The 26,390-nt window shown below is 34.6% G+C and overlaps 1 protein-coding gene across 1 annotated transcript; it reads right to left on the bottom strand.

Annotated features, from left to right (window-relative positions):
• Positions 1-591: 591 nt before the first annotated feature.
• FTHL17 (ferritin heavy chain like 17) lies at positions 592-25,565 on the bottom strand. Its single transcript, XM_074300859.1, has 4 exons — positions 25,362-25,565; positions 3,019-3,165; positions 1,647-1,772; positions 592-842 (listed from the first exon to the last, which is right to left on the bottom strand). The coding sequence occupies exons 1-4, from the start codon at positions 25,461-25,463 to the stop codon at positions 687-689; spliced, it is 531 nt and encodes a 176-aa protein (XP_074156960.1). The 5' UTR covers positions 25,464-25,565; the 3' UTR covers positions 592-686.
• Positions 25,566-26,390: the final 825 nt, after the last annotated feature.

Below are 26,390 nucleotides of genomic sequence, written 5' to 3' on the forward strand. Positions count from 1 at the left end.
TTTTCCTTTTGGCCAAAACTTTGAAATGGCCCAGGGAAGATGGCCCCAGATGAGGAGAGAGAGAGAGAGAGAGAGAGAGAGAGAGAGAGAGAGAGAGAGAGAGAGAGAGAGAGAAGAAAAAATATTTAAAGTTACATTAATTTAAATTGTGAAAGCTATATTGTATTTTTGCTTCAGAGTACAACAATATGCAATTATTTTAAAGTTCTTATTCAGAGGTTTGTTTATTGGAGTGTGAAGTACTGTATTTAAGGAGAAAGCTTGAACATTTTGGGGTTATTTTGTGACTTTATAGAGATGAAAATCATTTAGTTCATTCTCTTTTATTAGTACTCCAATATCTAATGATTTAAGAAGATGCAAGAGAATTTAGAAGCCTGCCTAGTACCTTTCCCTAACTGTAACCAGGAAGACTCCTTCTTATTAATCTCAAATCTTTGCTATTTACAAAATGAAGAATTTAAATAATTACTGTTTCAATAGATAATTTTGGTTAAATGTAATTGGAGATTAGTTTATGGAGGTATTTAATTTTTCTTAAATGGTAGCTTTATAAGTATAACAAAATGAATAGAGCTATGGCCACAATGGTTTAAATACCAAGTTTTATTTTCATGTACACAAAAACTCATTCCTTTAAGACTTTTATCTTAGCAAGAACAGGCTTTTATTACAATATAGAGATTTCAATAACTGTCTCCTAGGGTGAGCTTGTCAAATAGATATTCTCCAAGGCCATTCTCAGGAGCTCCCAGCCTCCTCATGTTGGTGATATACTCTCCAAGACATTTGATAGTAGTCACCTGCTCATCTAGATAATCCCGCTCCAGGAAGTCACAAAGCTAAAAAATCAAAAGCAAGAAATCCCATGAATAATATGATCATGAATGCAGTACTGTACCAGAGAACATTTTCATTAGGATATAGAGAAAAACAGGAAAAGAATGGAACACTAGCCTTAGGAGAATCCTTCCCAAGTAGAAATAACCCAAATATATTGCCTTTTTCATTAACATCTCTGATAGTGAAGGCAAATGGGTTGCTTTAGATATTATGGGATTGGCCTATTGCTTGGCCCAGCTAACAAAAGGGATTCTAGGTTACTTGTCTATATAGTAGGAATTTCCTATGTGCCTAATAACTGGCTTAGTCAGCTTGATTTAGTCAAGAAATGCAAAGTTCTCTTAATCATAATCAGTGTATCAAACTTATTCTAATCCTTCTTTGCAAGGTTAGTAAGCTTTCTGAACCACAATGTTCTTGTGATAGATAAAAAGAGCCCAGGTCATCCACTGATTAATTGCTTCTTATGTTTATCTTCCACTTGGTCCCTCTGAATAAGACATCAGCTTAGAAACCTCTGTGTGCTCTCCCTGGTGTGTATGCTTCTTATCATATGTGGGAACCATTAGCTAAACTTGCCTATGGAATTGAAGGTCTGATGAGTCGAATGCTGGCATGTCTGGGAATAATAAAGTATCTAATTTGTGACCCTTGAGTGACTATGTTTCTTTGGTATCTCATCAAAGATCTTACAGAGATTTTTTTCAAAAAATGTTTCAGAGGTAAAAGCTTATATACTTGACACAAATGTATTCTAAATGGAATGTGAAAATGTGCAACAGTAATTCTATTGTTATACTTACATGCGGGTCACTTTTTTCCATTGCTAGATTGTGCAGGTTTAGTAAGGCTTGATTTATTTTCTTTTCCATCTTCATGACTATTTCTAGGACTTCTAGGCTATTTCTCCATTCATCACGCTCTGGTTTCTGTTCAAATTCAATCAGAGAATGATTGAGAATCATGAACTTCTTTCTTTTAAAATACAGCCTTATATTTTAAACCTAAGTGTGAGGATTGTTCTAATCATTGAGTAAATCAATAAGCACCTAAAACTGCATTTCAACAGGCATAGGTACTTTTTTGTGATAACTTCCTCTATCCAGTAAATCTCATCTGGTCTATTACTTAGTAAAAAAGAGTAAATTTCTTGAGACTTAGAGCTCAAGGACCATGCCCATGGTTACAGAGATAGTAACTAAACAAAACAGATTTTTGAGTTCAGCTGCTCCTAACTTCAATGCTTTAATCACTATAATATTATAATAATAATAATAATATGAGAAATGGTGCAAGTGATAGCTCATCTTTATATAGTGCTTTATGGTTTGCAGATCAGTTAAAATCTGTTATCTCAGACAATCTTCATAATAATCCTGTTTATAAATGCTATTATCATTCTTATTGTTCAAATTAAGAAACTGAGACTGAGTTGATTTGCCAAAGGTCACACAGCAGTGTCTGAGGCAAGATTTGCACTCTAGTCTTCCTGTCCGGTTCCTCTATCCACTATGGCCTAACTCTGTCATACACCAAAGAGCAGCATGACTGGATATAGTGGGAAATCTTGGCCTTTTAAAGTCAATTCCAGTCATCCTGGTTTATATCTTGCCACTGGATCCAGATGGCTCTGGAGGAGAAAGTGAGACAGGTGACTTTGCACAGCCCACCATCACTTAAATCTAATTCACTTCCAAGTCATGGCATTACCTTTATGACTTCATAGTCCTCTTCGAGAACCAAGGACAAACAGCAGCAACAACAATATATCTAAGAAAAGGCTATATCTCACTAGGTTCATATCTTTGGCAAGCTACTTGTCTGATTTGGGCCTCAGTTTCAACATCCTTAAATGATTGAGTTAAACCAGATGACTCTAAAATCACTTCCATGTATAAGTATTCAAGTATTATTATTCTAATTACATTTGGGGGTGACATATTTAACCTGTGCAGACATATTGTCTTTGTTTTTAGAATGGGAAAGAATAGAAGATGGATATATAGCCAAGAGGTGAAATGACAATGCTAAAATTATGTAGTGTTTTGGGGTTTTGCAGGATTGTAAATTAACTTGCCTGAAGAGTAGGCTTTTATTTGCAAGGGTCCTTAAGATCCTTAAAGAAATTATTCCATTTTTCTGACTCTATATTATTCCATAAGGTTTAACTCTCACCTTTATGTCCTGTAGGACAATATGGCCTCCTCTCTTATTTAAGTATTTCAGTAATTTTTGAGCATGTTCCAGCTTCTTATCAGATTGATTCTTTGAGAATGTTTTGAAGTGGTATAAGGCCACATCATCCCTGTCAAAGAAGTAGGCCTGATGAGCAGAGACAAAAGGGAAGATAAATAGGGTTGTTCAATAAGTCAGTCAGTAGATATGCATTTAAGTGCCTATTGTGTGTTGGCAAAGACAGCCCCTGCCCACAAGGAGCTCACAGTCTAATGGATTAGACAAGAAAACAAAAAATGTACAATTTATTTAGGAAATAAATAAATAAGTAACAGAGGGGAGACTCTAGAATCAAGAAATTAAGTAGAATTTGTAAAAGACTTTCTTTTACAAATTTTAGTTGGAATTTAAAGGAATTCAGGAAGTGAAGATGAGCAGGGAAAACATTCTAAACATGAAGTTGTCAGCCAGAGAAAATGGCAGAAGCTGGAATGGAGTGTTTATGGAATAGCAAAGAAGATAGTAACATTGGATCAAGTAGAATGTAGTGGGGAGTATGGTGAAAGAAGATTGGAAAGGTGTTGTAGGAGACAAGTGTTTTTTGGGGGAGGTTGGAAGGTTGCTTATGAAAGTTTTTGAACATCAACAGAAGATTTTGTATTTGATCCTGGAGGTGATGAGTCCCTAGAGTTATTTGAGTAGAAGGGTACATGGACAAATTTATGTAACTCAGGGAGGAATTTCCAACCCATGTCAATATTTTTGAAAATAGATATTTATTTTAAAAAAGTGAATAGTTGTCCTCAAGCACAGTAAACACTGACTGAACCCAGGTCACTGAAAAGTAGGTTTTTGCTATGCTATCAAATTCCATATTTATTTTAAAGTTTATTATGGATTGGTCATCCCTAGTATGATAAGAGTCCTTTTATTTGTTTTTCATTTGCTCATTTTTGCTGCTAAAATTTTAGGAGTTGAATTCTCTCCTCCTACTCTGTGAAACACATGTAGTAGAGGGCCTGTTTTTTGCCCTAGTGATCTTTCCTCAGACCAGATTCTCCCTTTCTTCTGATTAGGGTTTCCAGTAGTCACTTTTTCTTTACCATGGAAATCCAAAGTTCTTCCCAGGGATCTATTGCTCTTTCCTTTGCCTGAAGAAAGACCCTTCCTTTAATCCTCAATTAAACATAAAATTGTCCTCCTCTGATGGAATAGAATTTGTGGATCCCCCTAAAGGGGCAGGAAAGGAAGGATTTTTAAGTTTTATTTATTTCATTATGTTAGTTGTGACTAATTTAAGTTACTGAGTAACAATTCACAAGAGCAGCATGACCTTTTAAAAAAAAGGCTAAAACTACAAATGAATTGAGCTTTTCAATTAATGCTAAGATCAGCTTATGCAAGGAAAGTTTTCTTTAGCTATGTTGGCTGCAAGAAAATGAACAAGACTTGGATTTGGCTAATTATTGTTTTAGTGGAAGAAATAATGATAGGAAATCATAGAGAGAAAATGAAATTGTTTAACTCTTTTTGTTTTTATTTTCTACTTCAAAAAGAATAATTTATTGACTGTGGAAGTTAAATATTTACACTATAAGATAAATAAGCAAGGGCTTATCTTCCTGAAGTGAAGACCTCAGAGTAAGAATGTCAACTCAATCTATACCTTAATTATAACTTGAAAAACTGCAATAACAAATTGTTTTATAGCCAAAAGCTGCAGATGTTCACTTATCATAGATAAGCATTTCCCTCTTGTAAGTTACCCCTGTCCTTTTCACTACATTAGCTTTAAGTTCCTACTATGGTAAAGAGTGTGTTATTGGCTAATATCCTTAGTCTCTGGGATAAGAACCTGAACTCCTAGCCAATGGAAAGAAAGGCCAAGAATTGGGAGGACTTCCCTTAGGATCTATATAATCCTATGTTATGCATCTTGTGTTTTGTATTCTTCTGCTGATGACAACTTGTCTGTAGGGAGTTGACCTTTCTCATGAGATTGTGATAAATCCTTTTTGCTTTTCTACTTTGAGTGCCTCTGATTTCAATTTGGGTTGTAGTTGACACTATCCCACACAGATTTGGGGGCTTGTCTAGGATATTTCCTGTTTGTGAAGGGTCTCTTCTATACCAAATACTTGGGTAGGCACCCACTGAAGAGTTCTCTGGTGGTCCTTGGACTCAGTTTGGGAATTCTGGCTCTGATTAGATAAATTCCCGAGGAGAGATACTCAGAGAAAACAAAAATGAAAGTAAAAAAAAAGACTGAAAGATCCAAACAAAGTGGTCAGAGTCAGATCTCCCTTCAATACGCTAATACTAAGATTAGTAATTTATTTATAGATGGGTTCTTCTGAGTTTTGGAAAGAAAAATAAGCAATGGATATGCTATAACTGATGGAGACAGGAGTGCTATAGTTGAGGCCAGTGGATTGCCTAAAACATGGTTTGCTCAGAAGTGCTTAATCAAACCCTGAAGTTATTGTCAAAGAAAGAGGGAATAAGCATGCCAGGGAGTGGTTTAGAAAAAAAAAAAATAGGAAGAGAGAGGTATGGTCAATAGCAAGGGCAAGGAACTAGTTCACACTACATTATTACTACAAGTTTGGAAAACTTGTAATGGGCTAATCCTATATTAGTCTTGATTTCCTCTTTTCTCTCAAGCTTAGCTACTCTACTATTGTTAGAAGAAGAAAAGTGACAGGCCGGAGAGTTGAGAGCCCAGGAGGACTCTAATGGTAAATGGTATCTTCCCAATGGTTGGTAAGTATTTCATAAGGCAAATATGAGGTAGATTTTATTGCAGTTTTACCAGGGCAGCCACTTTGATGTTCAAAACCTGTCTGATGCAGTCTTCACCTGCCTTATATCCTCTGATCTATATACCTTTGTGCACCAACTGGTGGATAGTTGCTTTATTAGTCTAAGGACAAATAAGTCTGCCCAGCACCCAGGAGGAGAAAGGCCTCTGGGAATTTGATCTTTTCAGGTATACAGGTGGATTTTATTGAGCTGCCCTTATTGGGTCACCTCAAATAGTTGCTTGTAGTAGTAGAACATCTGACTTCATGGGTAGAGGCCTTCCTGGTCTGCTTGGGCAGTTAATAAGATCTTATTGGAACAAATTATTCCCATGTATGGGATGGTGGAGAGGATACATTTGAATCAGGAAACTCATTTTACCTATATGGTTCTTTAGTACCTGGCTCAGGTCTCAGATATTACCTGGGAGGTTCATACTCCTTAGCACTCTCTTTCCTTAGGTAAAGTGGAAAGAATGAAGTGGAAAGGAGATCAAGAGACAACATACTAAATTGGCATTAGAAACACAATTGACTTGGACTAAGTGCCTTCCCCTTAATATTAGGATCTGAGAATTAGATTGGTGAAAATTGGATTTTCACCTTACAAGCTCCTCTTTGGGCATCCTTATCAGGAAGAGGAGAGGGAAACTGGGACCCCATATTTGATAGTAGAGATAAATTCCTCAGGAATTATGTGTACTCTCTGGAAAAAAACCCAAAAAAACAAAAAAAAATTGATTGTGTTACAGAATAAAGGATTGATTGCTGAGACTCTACCATGGGGATTCCCCATGCATCAGTTCCAGCCTGAAGACTGGGTGTTGATCCCTCCCTGCTGGAAGGAATCTTTCCAAATCTTGCTGATTTCTGAAACCACTGTGAGGACCGAGGACTGGACCCACTGCAAGTGGGTCAAAAGACCAATTACCCCTCCCAGGGAATAGACTTTGCACTCAAACCATACTGATGATTTAAAGTTAAAACCGAGAAAGAATTTATCTCCCACCAGATGGATACCTGAGTTTTGAAGGCATGTATAGAAAGAAGATTAGTGATTGTTTTTTTTTTTTTTTTTTTTTTTTTTTTTTTTTTTTTTTTTTAGCATTTTTGTTGTTGTTGACTTTTGTGACAGTCATCTTTATTTATTAAGGGTTACCTACTCCAATTACTGCGGATACAATTGTTGGGGTGACAGGTGGTCTCTATACCCTAATTATCATGTGAAACTTTGCAATAACAAGTTGTGCTATAGTCAAAAGCTGCAGTTTTTCTCTTCTCTTAGATAAACATACAACTTCCCCCTATTGCCCCTATCCTTTTTGCTACATTAGGATTAAGTTGCTAATTAGTAAAGAGCGTGTCATTGGCTAGTATTATTTCTGGAATAGATTTCTATTCCATTTAGAATGTAAGTCTGGACTCCCAGATAATGGGAAAAAGGATCAGGAGTGGGGAGGGCTTCTTCCAGAGTCTACATAATCCTGTATTTTGAAACTTCTGCTTTGCATTCCTCTACTGAGGGTACTTTGTCTGTTGGGAGTTGTACTTTCTCATGAAATAATAATAAATCTATTTTGCTTTTCTACCTAGAAAGTCTCTGATTCAATTTTGCTATCCCACACATTCCTTTCTGCCTCACCCTTCCCAATGGCAACAGGCAGCCTACCTGTTGGTATGAAATTTTTTTTTTCCTTCAAGCTGGGGTGTTTTCTATCCCTGAGGATAAAATGTTCTTGTGATTTTTTTTAATATGATGGAATACTATTACAGTATAACATTTGATGAAAGAGAAGATTTCAAAAAAGATTTCTATGAATGGACACAGAGTAAAATGATCAGAAAGAGAAGAATATTTTATATTTTAAAAGTAAACTTTTCTGGACTTTTGTAAACTGAATAACAAAAGAACCAGAACTAGGAAAACAATGTATATAATAACAACACTGTAAAGACAAAGAGATTTGAAAACTATAAGAACTTGGATCAATACAATGCTTATTCATGATTTCTTAGGACTGATGATGAAGCACGTTGTCTCTTACATTAGAGGTGATTAATTTATGATGTGAAATGAAGCACACATATTTATTATATACAATCATGAGGGCAGGTGTTCTGTTTGACTATGAATATTTATTTCAAGAATTTTTCTTCTTTTCTTTTCCCTTCCCTCCCACCAAAATAGATTTCTGTGTCTATTTGTTTTTAAATAAAGAGATAGAGGAATAGGGTGCTATAGATGTAAAATGCTATATGAGATCTTTATTATCAGTTTTGCTTTGTTAGGAGTTATTGTTCAGTTATATCCAACTCTTTGTGACCCCATTTGTTGTTTTCTTGATGAAGATGCTGGAGCAGCTTGCCATTTAATATCCAGCTCATTTTACAGATGAGGAAACTGAGGCAAACGAGGTTAAAGGATTTTCCCCAGGTCATACAGTAGTAAGTATCTGAGGCCATATTTTAACTCTTGAAGAAGAAGCTTCCTGAGTCCAAGTCCAGTCCCACCTAGCTGCCTATCTTGTTAGGAAACACACATAATATAAAAACAAAGCACATCAATAAGATTGAAATACTAGGACAATATAGCTTATAAAGTTTCAGAGGACTCTGAGAAAAGCCTCACAGTGTCCAGAAACTCCCTAAGAGAGGGACCTTGGAAGCCTTGGAGAATAATGGTGATAGCAGTAAGCAACAGAGTCTGGGCACTCAGACCATGACAACCCACACTCAGGAACTCTGAGGGCTCTAACCTAGTTCTGAAACACTGCAGAGAGCAATTTGAACCTAAAAATTCCAGAGAGAACATTGTTATGAGTCAGAACTTTGAAACAAGGATTCTTACAAGATGTTCAGTGGAATTGATGAGACAATGGTTATCTAGGTTAGCATGGTGCTTAATAGTTCTCTAGTTCAGTACATGTACTTAGTACTTAACATAGTTCCACAAGATTCACACTTATAATAATGGAGTATATAAGAGCCAGCAAGGACTGGATGAGATACATTCCATCTTCACTCAGGCTCTTGGTGGCTCCTCCTGGGGAACCAAGAGGCTAAGAGACAGAGCCAGAGAAGACAAGGAGACTGGACGTGGGAGCTCAAGCTCTTGGAGCCAAGGAGAAAGATTCATTTCATCTTCATCAGCTTTGTGGTGGCTGGCCTGTCCTGCATTTTTCTCCACTGAAACCAAGTGCCCTCTGAAGGCCATGAGAAAGCTAGCTAAGCACCAGGCGAAGGAGACAATTAAGATTTTTGGACTTTAACACATGGCTATTCTTGTGGTGATTACTTTATTGAAACAAAGACTGCTCCCAAGACCCTCAGAACACCAACAGAGAACACTACAAACCTGATCCTTTGAAAATGGAAGCAAACATAAAACCTAGCATGAGACTAATGAATACCAATGACCTCACTCAAAACTTCAGTAGGGAGAAAAGCCTGGCTCTGGGTGGGCATAAATTCTAATTTGGGAACTAAAGCCATGTTGGTGATTAAACCATAGAAAACCCCAAGTTGTAGAGGAATTAATTAAAAGCTATAAATCATCCCAAAGAAGCAATAAATCAGAAACAAAATGAAGCAGAAATTCAAAGGGAGAAAAAAAGTTACTTTCTATAAAGGCTATTTGAATATCAAAAAGAAGCAAATGAAAAAAAAATCAAAGCTCTCCAGGAATGAATTTGAATGACAGTAAATAGTTTGACAAAAGAAGTGCTGGATTAACCCAAGGAGAACCCAAGTTCTGAAAACTAGAATGAAGCAAGCAGAAATTATAATTTGATTACACAAAATGATACATTAGAACAAAATCAAGAAGTTTCACAAACTAGAAGAAAATGTAAACTATCTGATAAAAACCAATGGATCTGGAAAACAGGTTAGTGAGAAATAATTTAAGAAGCACTCATCTCTGGAAATCATGATTTTAAAAAAAGCCAGGATTTTTTTCAAGTACAAAAGCAAATAACAACAATAACAAAAACTGCTTAACTATATTAAAGCTGAAAGAATAAGTTAAGGTAGAAGGAGTTCATCAATTGCTTCTTCAAAATAACCCTGAAAAAGAGAATCCCAGATATGTTTGAAACAGAAATTCAAAGCTCCTACATGAAAGGCAAAAATATGGTAAGGATTTCAAAAGAAGCAATTGGAGAAATTAAACCAGGACCACAGAAAACCTAAGGCCTTTTCAAAGAAAGGAGATGACTTTTTGAAATGCAGTATTTCCAAAAGGCTATTTTTTCCCTCCATGAGCTTCACTGAGTCTCAGCTGAAATCAGTTTAATTCCACAAACATTAATCCAACAGTTAGCACACACCAAGTTCCTTTGAGGACAGCTAGGTGGCACAATGCATAGAAATCTTGGCTTAAAGTCAGTATGACCAGTATGTCCTGAGTTCCAATCCAGCCTCAGACATTTGTTAACCTTGGAGAAGTCTCTGAAGCCTCTGTTTGTCTCAGTCTCCTCAACTGTTAATGGGGATAATAACAATACTAACCTTGAAGGGTTGTTGTGAGTCTCAGATGAGTATATTATGTAGTAAGTGCTATATCAAAATTTATTTCAGCTTACTCCCATTGACAGAGAGAAATTGAGGTACAGGTTCATACCTATATTGAAACTCCAATTTTAGAGTATATACTACATTTTAAAATCTTAGAAAATTATGCATTTAAACATAAATCCAAAAAAAGAAAAAAGAACATTTTAATGTACACAGAATATAGAAAGAATTTAAAATAATAAATTTCCATTTCAAATTTTTTGAAATTCATGTAATAAACATTACACATCATTTTCAAAGTTACCCAGTTTTTCTATGCTTCCTTATAACTTTTCTTTTGTTTTCTACTATATACTTTATAGTTTTTCCTTATTTCCTCACTATCCTGTCTTGGTGAAGGATACAATTGAATATATATATATATATATGTATATATATATATATATATATGTATATATATATATATACATATATATATATATATATATGTATATATATATATATACATATATATATATATATATATATACACACACACACACACATACACACACAGAGGGAGAAAGACAGACACACACAAGAGAAAAGAGAGAGACAAAGAGACATATGGGGGCATAGAGAGAAAGAGAGACAGAGAGACAGAGAGACAGAGATAGAGATAGAGACAGACATATATGTAATGGAAAACCATACTATATACTATTTCTATTTGTCAGTTCTTTCTCTGGAGAATAGCATCTTCCTTCACAGATCCTTCCTTGGTTTTTTCTCTAAAATCAACTAGCTTATATATTTCTTATGTCACAGTAATTGTCTATCACAATAACATGCCTAAACTTGTTTAGTCATTTCTCAACTAAAGGGATCAATCATTTTAGCTAATCTGATAAGTATCAGATTTTTATCTCAAAATTATTTTAATTTTAATTTCTCTAATCAATAATTATTTAGAGCACTTTTTCATATGGCTATATGTAGCTTTGATTGTTCCATTGAAAAATTGCCTGTTCATATCCTTTTATCCTTTCAATTGAAGAATAACTCACAGTTATAAATTTGACAAAGTTCTTTATATATCTGAATAATGAGACCTTTTCTGAGAGATTGTCTTTGAAAGTTCATTTCCCTGAGACATCAGGGAGAGGGTGATCACCTCTTTTTATGGTGGTTTCACCCCTTTTTTGAGGAGTCATGGAAGATGTGATCACCACCTATGTTCTAAAACAAAAGAAAGCGGGAGATGTTATGGGCCAGAACTCTGAACTTAAAACAAGGATGCTTAGAAGGCACTAAGTGGAATTGATGAGACAATGGTCGTCTAGTTTATCATGGTGATTAATAATACTCTAAGTTCAGTATGATTAATTTAATCTTACAACAAATAATGGTTTCCCAGATATATAAGGATTGGTTTGTACTCAGGGTGGTAGAACCTATAAGCTGGGAGCCTCAGCTAGATTCATGCAGATTCAGAGCTAGAGAAGACAAGAGAATTGGAGACAGAAGAGAAGCTCTTGGAGCCAAGGAGACAGAAATTCATTTTGACCTTCAGTCAGGGTCCTTGTGGCTGGCCTGGCCTCCTGCACTTCCCCCACTAAGACCAAGGCCACACAAAAGGTTCTCTAGAAAGCTACCCAGCATCAGGCAAGGAGACAATAAAGACTTTTGGAATTTAACACCTGGCTGTTTCTTGTGCTGATTACTGAACTGAAATGAATGCTGCCTCCAGAGACCCTCAAGGAAACCAAACTAAAGAACATTACACCCAATTTTCAGCTTTCTTTCTAATTTTTGCTATATTGGTTTTATTTTTACAAATCCTTTAAATTAAATATTATAAGTTATCTATTTTTTGCAATTTAAATGGTTTCTATCTCTTGATAGTGTCTGAGAGATCACATGTTCTAGGTTCTAATTTTATTTTCATAACTCAGTTAATATCTAGTCATGTCTGTCTGTCTGTCTGTCTCTCTCTTTTGCTGAGACAATTGGGGTTAAGTGACTTGCCCAGGGTCACACAACCATGAAGTGCTAAGTGCCTAAGTGTCTGAGACTAGATTTGAACTCAGGTCTTCCTGATTTCAGGTCTGGTGCTATCCACTGCACCATCTAACTGCCCCTTATGTCTCCTTTTTTACTTTTTCTTGGTACATGGTATGCCCAATTTCTGCCAGATTGTTTTTAGCTTTCTCAACAGTTTTCCTTTTCTTTCTGTTTTCTAACCAAATAATGAGTTTTTATACCCAAAACTTAAATCTTTACATCTGTCAAACACAAGGTTACTATAGGGTCTTTGATTTTTTCTTTTCTTTTTTAAGTTTATTGTTTTATTTCTACAATATAACATAACAACATAAAATAATATAGCACAACATAGATAACTAATATCACTTAAGAGAAAAGTTTAGGTTAATTATATTAATAAATCATACCTATTATATGAAAATATCTTTCTATAGATTCAGAACATAACTATACTCTTTTTTTAAAATTAATTTTATAATTATAACATTTTTTGACAGTACATATGCATAGGTAATTTTTTTTTTACAACATTATCCCTTGTACTCCCTTCTGTTCCGAATTTTCCCACTCCTTCCCTCCACCCCCTCCACTAGAGGGCAGGCATTCCCATATATATTAAATATCTTATAGTATATCCTAGGTACAATATATATGTGCAGAACCGAATTTTGTTGTTATTGTTGCAAAGGAAGAATTGTATTCAGAAGGTAAAAATAATCTGGGGAGAAAAACAAAAAATTCTAACAGTTTACACTCATTTCCCAGTTTTCCTTTTCTGGGTATAGCTGATTCTGTCCATCACTGATCAATTGGAATTGGATTAGCTCTTCTCTATGTTGAAGATATCCACTTCCATCAGAATACATCCTCATACAATATCATTGTTGAAGTGAATAATGATTTCCTAGTTCTGCTCATTTCACTCAGCATCAGTTGATATAAGTCTCTCCAAGCCTCTCTGTATTCATCCTGTGGGTCATTTCTTACAGAACAATAACATTCATATACCATAATTTACCCAACCATTCTCCAATTGATGGGCATCCATTCATTTTCCAGTTTCTAGCCACTACAAAAAGGGCTGCCACAAACATTTTGGCACATACAGGTCCCTTTCCCTTCTTTAGTATTTCCTTGGGATATAAGCCCAGTAGTAGCACTGCTGGATCAAAGGGTATGCACAGTTTGATAACTTTTTGGGCATAATTCCAGATTGCTCTCCAGAATGGTTGGATTCTTTCACAACTCAGCAACAGTGCATCGGTGTCCCAGTTTTTCCACATCCACTCCAACATTCATCATTATTTGTCCTGTCATCTTAGCCAATCTGACAGGTGTGTAGTGGTATCTCAGAGTTGTCTTAATTTGCATTTCTCTGACAAATAGTGATTTGGAACACTCTTTCATATGAGTGGAAATAGTTTCAATTTCATGATCTGAAAATTGTCGGTTCATATCCTTTGACCATTTATCAATTGGAGAATGGCTTGATTTCTTATAAATTAAAGTCAATTCTCTGTATATTTTGGAGATGAGGCCTTTAACTGTAAAAATATTTTCCCAATTTGTTACTTCCCTTCTAATCTTGTTTGCATTAGTTTTGTTTGTGCAAAAGCTTTTTAATTGATGTAATCAAAATTTTCTATTTTGTGATCAATAATGATCTCTAGTTCTCCTTTAGTCATAAATTCCTTCCTCCTCCACAAGTCTGAGAGGTAAACTATCCTATGTTCCTCTATTTATTTATGATCTCGTTCTTTATGCCTAAATCATGGACCCATTTTGATCTTTTCTTAGTATGTGGTGTTAAATGTGGGTCCATGCCTAGTTTCTGCCATACTAATTTTCAATTTTCCCAGCAGTTTTTGCCAAATAATGAATTCTTATCCCAGAAGTTGGGATCTTTGGGTTTGTCAAACACTAGATTGCTATTTTTATTCACTATCTTGCCCTGTGAACCTAACCTATTCCACTGATCAATTAGTCTATTCTTAGCCAATACCAAATGGTTTTGGTGACTGCTGCTTTATAATATAGTTCTAGATCAGGTACAGCTAGGTCACCTTCATTTGATTTTTTTTTTTTTTCATTACTTCCCTTGAAATTTTCGACCATTTGTTCTTCCATATGAATTTTGTTATTTTTTCTAGGTCATTAAAATCGTTTCTTGGGAGTTTCATTGGTATAGCACTAAATAAATAGATTAGTTTGGGGAGTATTGTCATCTTAATTATATTTGCTCGGCCTATCTAAGAGCACTTAATGTCTTTCCAATTATTTAAATCTGACTTTATTTTTGTGGCAAGTGTTTTGTAATTTTGCTCATATAGTTCCTGACTTTCCTTTGGTAATTATATTCCCAAATATTTTCTACTATCAACAGTTATTTGTATCTCTTGCTGTTGGATTGTGTTGGTAATGTATAAAAATGCTGAGGATTTATGTGGATTTATTTTGTATCCTGCAACTTTGCTAAAGTTCTGAATTATTTCTAATAGCTTTTTAGAAGAATCTTTGGGGTTCTCTAAGTATACCATCATGTCATCTGCAAAGAGTGATAGTTTGATTTCCTCATTACCTACTCTAATTCTTGGAATCTCTTTCTCGGCTCTTATTGCTGAAGCTAGCATTTCTAGTACAATGTGGAATAGTAATAGTGATAGTGGGCAACTTTGTTTCACTCCTGATCTTACAGGGAAAGGTTCCAGTTTATCGCCATTGCATATGATGTTTACTGACGGTTTTAAATATATGCTCCTTATTATTTTAAGGAATAGTCCATTTATTCCTATACTGTCAAGTGTTTTTAGTAGGAATGAATGTTGGATTTTATCCAATGCTTTTTCTGCATCTATTGAGATGATCATATGTTTTTTGTTAATTTGGTTATTGATATAGTCGATTATGCTAATAGTTTTCCTAGTATTGAATCAGCCCTGCATTCCTGGTATAAATCCCACTTGGTCATAGTGTATTATCCTGGGGATGATTTTCTGTAGTCTTTTTGCTAATATTTTATTTAAGATTTTAGCATCAATATTCATCAAGGAGATTAGTCTACAATTTTCCTTCTCAGTTTTCAGCCTACCTTGTTTAGGTATCAGTACCATGTCTGTGTCATAAAAGTAATTTGGTAGGACTCATTCAATCCCTATTTTTTCAAATAGTTTATATAGCATTGGAGTTAGTTGTTCTTTAAATGTTTGGTAGAATTCACATGTGAATCCATCTGGTCCTGGGAATTTTTTCTTAGGGAGTTGGTTAATAGCTTGTTCTGTTTCTTTTTCTGAAATGGGACTATTTAGACTATTTACTTCTTCCTCTGTTAATCTGGGCAAGCTATATTTTTCCATTTCATTTAAGTTATGGAATTTATTGGCATAAAGTTGAGCAAAATAGCTTTACTATTGTTCTAATTTTCTCTTCATTAGTAGTGAGTTCTCCCTTTTCATTTTTAAGACTAACAATTTGCTTTTCCTCTTTCCTTTTTTAATCAGATTTACTAAGGGTTTGTCTATTTTGTTTGTTTTTTAATAGAACCAAATTCTTAGTTTTATTAATTAAATCAATAGTTTTTTTACTTTCAATTTTATTAATCTCACCTTTTATTTTTAGAATTTCAAGTTTCATGTTTGTCTGGGTTTTTAAAATTTGTTCCTTTTCTAGCAATTTTAGTTGTAAGCCCAATTCATTGACCATCTATTTCTCTATTTTATGCAAGTAGGCCTTTAGAGATATAAAACTTCCCTTTATTACTGCTTTAGCTGTATCCCACATATTTTGGTATGATGTCTCATTATTGTCATTTTCTTGGGTGAAGTTATTATGTCTATGATTTGGTGTTTTACCCAATCATTTTTTAAGATGAGATTATTTAGTTTCCAATTATTTTTTGGTCTATTTTCCCCTGGCTTTTTATTAAATGTAATTTTAATTGCATTGTGGTCTGAAAAGGATGCATTTACTATTTCTGCCTTACTGCATTTATTTTGAGGTTTTTATGTCATAGTATATGATCAATTTTTATATAGGTTCCATGAACTGCTGAGAATAAAGTGTACTCCTTTCTGTCTCCATTTAGCTTTCACCAAAGGTCTATCATATCACACTTTTCTAGTATTCTATTTACCTCTTTGACTTCTTTCTTATTTATTTTGTGGTTTGATTTATTTAATTCTGAGAATGCAAGGTTGAGATTTTCCACTATTATAGTTTTGCTGTCTTATTTATTCTTGAAGCTCTCTTAATTTCTCTTTTAAGAATTTAGATGCTGCACCACTTGGTGTTTATATGTTCAATATTGATACTGCTTCATTATCTATGCTACCCTTCAGCAGGATATAATGCCCTTCCTTATCTCTTTTAATTAGGTCATTTTTTGTTTTTGCTTGATCTGAGAAGAGGATGGCTACCCCTGCTTTTTTGAAGGCTTTGCCTGAAGCATAGTAGATTATGCTCCACCCTTTTACTTTTATTTTGAATGTATCACCCTGTTTCCGGTGTGTTTCCTGTAAATAACATATAGTAGGATTCTGGCTTTTAATCCAGTCTCCTAACTGCTTCCTCTTTATGAGGGAGTTTGCTCCATTCACATTTATGGTTAGAATGACTAATTCTATATTGCTTGCCATTCTGTTAACCCCTTATGCTTTTCTCCTTTCCTTCCCTCTTACCCCCCTCCTCAGTATTAAACTTGTGAACACCACTTGCTTTTCACAGCCCTTCCTTTTTAGTATCCCTCCCCCACCTTAAAGTTCCTCTTCCTATTTTACCCCTTTTTCTCACAATTCTATATTCCCTTCCCCTTAGCTTACTCCTTCCCTCTCACTTTTCAATGAAGTGGAAGAAGTTTCACCATAAATCGAATGTCTATTGATACACACTATGTTCATCCCCCTCCTTTCTTTCTCTCAAATATAATAGGTTACCTTTGCCTCTTCATGAGACGTAGTACCACCACTTTACCCTTTTTTATGATATAATTTCCTTTCCACCTCTAGTTTCTAGGAAAATTATACATGTGTTTTTTACATATCTTTATGGCAGAAATATCGTTCTCAAGATTTCTTTTTACCTTTTTAGAAATCTCTTTAGTTCTGAATTTGAAGATCAAACATTTTGTGTAGATCTGGTTTTTTCATCAAGTATAGATGGAATTCCTTTATTTCATTAAATGTCCATCTTCTTCCCTGGAAAACGAGGTTCATTTTTGCTGGGTAAGTTATTCTTGGCTGCACACTAAGCTCCTTAGCCTTTCGGAATATCATATTCCAGACCCTTTGTTCTTTTAATGTGGACTCTGTTAGATCCTGGGTTATCCTTATTGTGGCTCCTCCATATCTGAATTGCTTTTTTCTAGCAGCTTCCAATATTTTTTCCTTTGTCTGATGGTTCTTGAACTTGGCCACTATATTTGGCGTTTTGATTTTAGGGTCCCTTTCAGTAAGTGATTGATGAATTTTTTCAATGTCTATTTTACCCTCTGTTTCCAGAACGTCTGGGCAGTTCTCTTTGATAATTTCCTGGAAAATAGTGTCCAGGTTCTTTTTTTCCTCACATTTTTCAGGGAGTCTGATTATTGTCATATTGTCTCTCCTGGATCTGTTTTCCAGGTCTGTTGTCTTTCCAATAAGGTACTTGACATTCTTTTCAATTGTTTTATTTTTCTGGTTTTGCTTGACTACTTCTTGGCTTCTCCTTGAGTCATTCATTTCTACTTGTTTGAGTCTAATTTTCAATGATGTATTTTCTTCACTCACTTTTTAAATATCTTTTTGTACTTGTCCAATTGAGTTTTTAAATGAGTTTTTTTCTTCTATGAAATTTTTTTCAATTTCATCCATTTTATTTTTTAGAGAGCTGTTTTCTTTTTCCAGCTCACTCATCCTGTTTTCCTTGGAGTTGTTTACCTTTTCTAATTCACTAATTTTGTTTTTCAATGATTTGATTTCTTTATTCACTCTGTCTTTAAATGTCTGGGAGGACTTCTCCAGACTCTCTTGCCAAGTTTCCCTTTCCTTTTCCCATTTCTCTACTAGCTCTCTGATGAGAACCTTTTTGATTTCCTCTATGAAAGTCTTATGTATTGAGGAGCAGATCATATCCCCCCCCCCCCTTAAGGGATTTTTCTGGAGACAATCTGCTTTTAGTCTCCTCAGTGTTTGAAGTCTGCTCTCGCTCCATACAGAAGCTGTCAATGATTAGACTCCTTTAAAATTTTTTTGTTCATTTTGTCAGAGCAGAAATTGAAGAAAACTGACAAGAGAAACAATTGGTCTGTTCCGGGGTGGGGGGGGGAGAAGGGGCTGGATGGTGTTACCGGGCTTCCTCTACAGACTAAGGGAGACAGCAGCAAGGCACTATCAAGACAGGGATGGCTGTGCTGCATCTGTGCTCTGAGGCTCTAAGAACACGCTGAGTCACTCCAGGTGGGGGTGGGATGGCCTGGTCCAGAGAGAGAGAGACCCTAGATTTCCAGGGTTTTATTCTTCACCTCTTGTGTTTATACCCTCTCTGCTGCTCCTGGCTTGCTGCCAAGACAAAACATCCACACTGGAGTAAAAGTCTTTTTGAAGAAATGGAAGAGATCACACATCTCCCCGCTCCGGTCTGAGCTGTGTAAGCTGCCTGTCTCGCTGTCTCCACTTGCCCTCAGTCTGTGCCCAGTCTGTTCGACCCTCCCCTGAGCAAACACACACTTTCTCTGGCGAATTTCAAGAATATCTTCTGTTGGTGAGTATTTGTGGGTTTCTTTTCTGGTCAAGCATTAACTCCGAGGCTTGTCATGAAGTAAGTTCTTAGAGAAAACATGAAGCTCAAGCAGCTGTCTGCCTCCATGCCACCATCTTTGGACACTCCTGTGTCTTTGATTTTTTTCATGCTAGGTCCTGAGTCACATTTTTGACTGGTAGATTCAGAGAGAGAAGGAGCCTTAGCCCACTAGAGCTTGCATCCACATTAAAACTAGGATCTTCCTCACAGTTCCAGAGCAGAAAAGACTGCGTGTAGTAGTTACTTACAGATCACAGCATGGGCCAAGAGAGTAGTAAACATACTTATCCTTAGATTATATCATCTTGTAAGAACTGAAAACTTACAGGTCCCTAGAAGTATCTCTGAAAACAGCTGTACAAAATCCCTGATGCTTGGGATAGTGCACTCTCTGGTTCTGACTCTAACAAAACAGTTAAAAGTCAAGAAATAGATTGGTAAAATGAGTAAACAACAGAAAAATTCTTATCATAGAAAGTTATGGTGACAAGGAAGATCAAAATGCATACTCAGAAAAATATAAGAAAGTCAAAGTTCCTACATCAAAAGCCTCCCAAAATGTTATCAATTGAGTTTAGACCATGGAAGAGTTCAAAAAGAATTTTGAAAATCAAGTAAAAAGTAGAGGAAAAATTGGCTAAAGAAATGGGGTCAATTGAGATAATCATGAAAAATTGGTCAATTCTATATATTAAAAAGACACACACACACACACACACACACACACACACACACACAATACACACAATACTGAAGAAAAGATCACCTTCAATCTTCCCATACTAATAAGTCCAATCCCCTGAAGCAAACCTCTACCCTTGGAGGTCAAATCTTTTTTGGAAGTTCTCTCAAGTTGTCTTAGAAGGAAAACAATTTTACAATCACTTTTGTTGACTTCTGTGGCTCTACATTTACTGTTGAGATGAAATTGTATCTTTTTCATAGAAGAAATTTGGAGAATCTGGAGTTTTCTGTTCTCTTCTGCCAAATCTTCCAAAACTTACCCAAATCTTCTCTCCTTCGTAAAATCTTACAGAGGGCAAGAGAAGAAAATAATGAGCTCATAAAACAATTAGGAGCAATAGAGGGAAGTTTGAAGAAAACTCAGGGAGATGCCCAAATGAGAATAGTTATCCTAAGGATATTTAAGGATAAAATTGAAAGGGGAGTGTAATGAGATAGGCATATTGGCAGAACCCCATTAGTTAACCTCTACCTTTCATTCCTAATGGATCTCTGCTCTTGATTTGTCTACAAAACTTTGGGCACTCTTCCCCAGAGGCTGACAATTTGTCCAAGAAAATAGTTTTGTCTGTCCTTTGTTCTTTTTTCATAGATGAAATAAATTATTACATTACATTCTTGTGAATTTTGAAAAGTAGAGAGAGAAAATTCCTGAAAGTTTAGCACTTGCCTGAAGTCCAGAATCTGAATCTTAGTGTGGCTATATAAACCCACTCTCAAAGCACTGAAAAACAATGAATGGTATTTTGGAAACACAGTAGTAGATAAGACAAGATTTCATCTCACAGCAATGCTACATTTGGACTTGAATTTGGAGGGAAGGATTTATATAAAACCTTCTTTGTGTCAGGCATTATGCTAAGCACTTTACAAATAACTCATTTAATCCTCACAATAAATCTGTGAGAGAAATCTGGGTAACCTTGTATGAACTGATGGTGAGATCTGGGTTTGAAGTCACAAAGACTTAGTTCAAATCCCTTCTCAGACACTTATTAACTGAGTGATCCAGGTTAAGTCCCCTAATCCTGTTTGCCTCAGTTTACTCATCTGAAAAATGATCTGGAGAAAAAAAATGTCACATCATTCCAATCTCTTTGCCAAGAAAACTCCAAATGAGGTCACAAATAATTGGATATGAATGAAATGACACAACACTACCAAGAAAATAAGTATAAATGGAGAAACAATTTATACATTGAAAAAATGAAAGAACTCTGATTAAAGCAATGATCAAACATAATTGTAGATACTAATGATCCATACTCCTTATCAAATACCAGAGTAATGATAAAGTAGAGTACTCAAAGTAGAGAATCAGAAATATATTTCTGGATGTGACCTGTATAGGAATTTGTTTTACTTAACTATCTACATTTGTTTTTCTTAATCTTTTCCCCTCTTACTGGACATAGAAGGGGCAGGTAGTACAGAAAAAAATGATGATCAGTTGGAAATATATGATGAAAAAGTTTGCCTCTCTCATGAGAATGTCCAGTTTAGTCAATCATTCTGTTAAGAAATATTTATTGAACATCTACTATGTGGCAAGCATTGTGCAAAATGCTTAGAGACAAATTAGAAAAGAGATCAATTATCAAAGGTGGTAAAGCTTTTCATTGCATAATTTACTAGGAATTTACAATCCCACAAAAATTTTGGCTTAACTATCCATGGAGGAAACGCTCAATATATGAAAATTGTTTATTTTTTAGAATTCAAAGTGTGGATCTTGCAGAATCATTGACTAATTCAGAGCTTCTTAAATTTTTTTCTACCTGTGACTACTTTTTACCAGAGAAATTTTTATGTGAACCATCTCAAATCTGAGCTTAAGTGTTTCTGACAGTGCTTGTATATGCACAGTGCAAAATGCACATGTGTGTGCAAAATCAAGGCTGCAGGAAAATTTAGCAATGCAACATAGGATTCATTTCATGTTTGAATTTGAATTTTGGTTATTTGACCCATCAATGCATGTGCATTGGACACATTATTCATGAACTGTCTATGAGTTGGACCTGGAACTGAAGAATAGGAGGAGGAAAATGGGCTGTTTTATCATTGGGAAATTATAAAATATTTTTAGTAACCCCAAGATTTGCCCTCCTACAAAGGCCCAGCTTTGTAACAAAAGTATTTTAACAATGACATTTTATTTTTGTTTCATTTTGTAATTCTGTCCGTAATTCCCATGAATTTTCCCCCTTTCCAAATTCCTCACTTCTATTTAAATTAAGCTCAAGAAGTGGTAGATCTTAGAGATAAAAAATAATCACTCTTAGGAGATCTTATCCAACATGCTTATATTATAGCTTCAGTTGAAAGCCCCCTTCTATTTCTTAGGCCAGTATTATTATTAATAAGAATTAATATACAAGCATAATAGCTAGATACTTGGATCATGGCTATTTATCATTGCCTATATAAAAGTTATCTTTTTAATTGTCAGGAAACAAATGGACAAAAGCCACATCTAAGAACAAGTGAACATGAAGCTGCATGTAGTAAACTATAATATACACAATCACCCACAAATAAATAAATGAATAGAAATGTATATGTGTACACACACACACACACACACACACACACACACACACATATATATATATATGTATATATATACATAATATAAAGAGGAAGATATGAACTGCAGTTGTAATTTCATCTATATACAGAGGTTCTAGGTGAGGAATTTTCTCTCCCATTTAAGGGCAATACTTTTTCTGTACCTTTTAACAAAATTGCTTAGAACACTGAATGGTTATAATGTATATCCAGGGTCACAGAACCAGAATCTTCAGGGATAGATTGTCCAGAAATGATATTGTGAAAAGTGCTTAGTCTAATACTAGCACATAGTAGATGCTATATTAATGCATATTCCTTTCTGCTATGTATGAGGGAGGCAGGTTGGTGGCACAGCAGGTAGAGTTAGGAAGACATAAATTCATATCTGTCCTCACTTATTAGTTATGTGGTCCTTGGTAAGTCATTGTACCACTGTTTGCATCTGGTTGTTGAGAGGATCAAACTAGATAATCTTTATAGAGTACTTAGCACTGTTCTTGAAACATAGTTGGTACTATATAAATATAAAGCTATTATCACTAAGTTATGTTGATTACAATATACATGTGTCTACAAATGCATGACACACACACGTCATTACTATACACATATGATGATATGCATATGTATGAAAACTAAATATAGGTATATATGTATGTGTATATATATATATATATATATATATATATATATACACATATATATATGTTTAGTAATGCACTAATATGCACTTAATAACTGACTCCCCCAAATCCAAAATGCATGACACATTTTTATAGTAAACCTACATTATTAACATTTTCTCTGTCTCTCTTTTAAGTCTAGACAGTTAAAATATAAATCAAATCCTTATAGTGTCTGCCAATTTCTGAGGTATAAATGGTCATACTGAAATTTTAACAATTAATTCTCATGATCTGATACAAACCACTTTATGTATATTTATGTGTATATGCTTGTGCACATGTAAATATGCATGTGCAAGGACACACAATGCACATCTATATGTACTTGAATATATATGTTCACACAATGCATCGCACACGATGCCCACATACATATATTTTATATATATATATTAATGTATGCATTTATTAATGTATTTGTGTATGTCACAGTAGAAAAAATATATTTTTGATTATCTTTTTTAGCCTGAGCCTGGAAATAAAAGAAATATCTTGAGATCATTAAAAAAAAATACCAAAAACAGTTTATACTGAAAGAATTAAAAGGATTGTCTCAGATTTAAGAGAACACACAAAGAGGCAAATAATGGAATAACTGAAAGAGACTTTTTTCAAAGAATAGAATTGAACAAAAACTATTTTTTAACTTTAAAACTGTTATTAGAGCTTTAAAAATTAAAAAAATATTTAAAAATTCTATTCAAATGATTTTTTGGGATTATTATTATTATTATTATCATTATTATTATTTTTTACTGTTCTACTCTATACACCAAAGAAGATAGTGAGTGTTCTGAAAGCTTTTCTGTAACACCATCAGGATTTGTTCTCTTCTTTGTGTAAGATATATGTCTCACTCTTATTGGTTATATGTATGTCTGCATGAGTTTATCTGAATATGATTCACAGGAAGGCTTTAACAGACATCTCATGAATTTTGTCCACCCCTTTGTAATGGAGACTTTGACTCTTGCCTGTAGGGGAACATGAAAAGGGGACATATGGCTATCCATGTTCTTCAGAAAAGGGGTACTACATTAGAATTATACCCTAAGAAAATGATTATTTTTTTAAAGATTCAAGCAGGTTTCTTGATTGCTAATCCTTAAAGAGGAATTTGGTACTGCAAGCTTAAATCAGAAGGTTTGACCCACCAAATACTTTTTACACAAAAGACCATCACAAATAGTGGCAAGTAAACCAATTTTTCCTAACAAATGCAAACAAAAATAAGAGAACTTATATTGATTAGATTATACTAGATAATATAGTGAATAAATTTTACCATTAGAAGTGAGATTGCTCAATTCATTGAAATGAAAGGCCCCAATCTCATCCTAAGGGAAATTCTCCAGTTTTTAGAGAAGGAATTAGAGACACATTGAGATACTGGTTTCTTTATGTGCCTTGTACTTCTTGAAGTCTTTTCTTTCATTCCAGAGTTAGTCCTGAAGAGTCCATAATCACTTGTGCATTTTATCAAATGAAAGATTTACATTTTTTTCAGCTCTTGTACCAACTCTGCTCTTCATTGCAACTTTGAAGCATCATTCTTTTAATTTATTATTTAATAAGATCTTGATTAGCACTATATATGACACATGGTAGGATCTCAATTAATGTTTATTGACTGGCTAATTTATAGGTCATAAATCTTTGAAAAATCACAATTTTATTTCTGTTCATAATTTGTCAGCTTTTTCTTCTCTATACTTTTATTTAGTACTGTAACTTGATTGGGGACATAACTGATTTGAAATATAGAGCAGAAGAGATCTTAGAGATCTCATCCAATTCTCTTTCTTTATAACCTACCAACTTTGTATCCTATGCAAGAGAAAATTATGAGCTTATGATTCCACAAAATTATAAAATTTTCAAATGAGCATCTTTGCTTGGTACTCTCTTATGGAAAAATAGAAGAAAATCCTCTGTTTCTTCCAAGATACGCAATTTGTTTATTTATCATTGACGGTTGAATTTCAACTTGAACACTATTTGCTAAGTGTTTATGAAAAAAAAATTCAAAACAGAGGAGATAAATTAGATATGACTTTCCTACACCTTGTTTTACCTATAGACATGAATTGCACATATTTTGTAGAATTTATATGTGAGCTTCTCAGCAGTAGACATTCAATCATATTTAATGGTTTTCTTAAAGTGTAAAATATTAAATTTCTAATCTCTCATAACTTTAAACGAATCAAAATACCCAAGTGCTTACCACTGAAAGGTAGACATAGTTGGCATACAGCTCCAAGTTCACTAGGTCATTGATGGCAACTTCACAGTCTGTGTGGAAGTTCTGGAGCACCTGGGACCCCATATCAATGCTATTATAGTTTAGATACCACAGATCAGGAATACTGCTGAGGCACTCACAGTCTACTACCACTCTAGAAAAGTGTTCTCTAATGCAACTGTTATTAATCCCAGTCAGGCCAGTATGGAAGTATGATTGGCACTCATTCTCCACCAATAGGATTGTTCTTGATCATCCACATGACCAATCAGAATGGGGAAGGATGTCTTAGAACAGCCATCTTTTTCCAATTGCCGTGACTACCCTGAAAGGGATATGGAAAGACTGGTTTTCCATTTATGAAAAAAGTATACTTTTTGCAAAAAAGAAGACAAATAAAACCTGAATTTTCTTTACTCCTCTCTACATTGAAGAAAGGTAATTAAAATGAAAAAAAAATCAGGAAACTGGTTATGTAGTAGCACAGTTTTTAATTTCTAAAATGCCTTAGATTAGGGCCTTCTTCTTTCTATTATGGATAGGTCAGACATTTTGATGAAAAAAAAAATCAGCTTCATGCTAAAGTCACTGATACCATAATTTGTATGGATAATACTTTTCATTAAAACTTTTTTCTCTAAGGGACTCAAAGTGCTTTACTAAATACATTTTTTCTAAGATTTTATGGAAAATGTTGAATAAATATGGTAAGATTAATATGATTCAGTGGAAAGAGAACTGGACTTGGGTTCAGGTGATTTCACCAGTTCTATTTATTTAATTATCACCTCTCTGCTGATTATTCTCAAACCTACCTTTTCTGCGCCACTCTCTCTATTGACCTTCAATTTGACTTCTCCAATTACATTTCAATATATTGAATTGAATGTCTAGTAAGACATCTGAAATTTGATATATCCAAAATAGATTTCATAATCTTTCCCCCTAAGCCCTCCCCCCATATTCTTACCTTCCCTATTATTGTAGAAGGCAACAACATTTTCCCAGTCC

Source organism: Sminthopsis crassicaudata, chromosome 3 (genome assembly GCF_048593235.1).
Source record: "Sminthopsis crassicaudata isolate SCR6 chromosome 3, ASM4859323v1, whole genome shotgun sequence".
In the NCBI taxonomy this organism is placed as follows: domain Eukaryota; kingdom Metazoa; phylum Chordata; class Mammalia; order Dasyuromorphia; family Dasyuridae; genus Sminthopsis; species Sminthopsis crassicaudata.

What these genes read in the sequence shown, in the direction of transcription:
- FTHL17 (XM_074300859.1), bottom strand. Translation starts at nt 25,463, where the DNA reads ATGGGGTCCCAGGTGCTCCAGAACTTCCACACAGACTGTGAAGTTGCC. An exon ending in TTGTCCTACAGGACATAAAG is followed by an intron (nt 1,773 to 3,018) that starts GTGAGAGTTAAA and finishes GAATTTGAACAG; the next exon opens with AAACCAGAGCGTGATGAATG. An exon ending in TGGAAAAAAGTGACCCGCAT is followed by an intron (nt 843 to 1,646) that starts GTAAGTATAACA and finishes TTGATTTTTTAG; the next exon opens with CTTTGTGACTTCCTGGAGCG.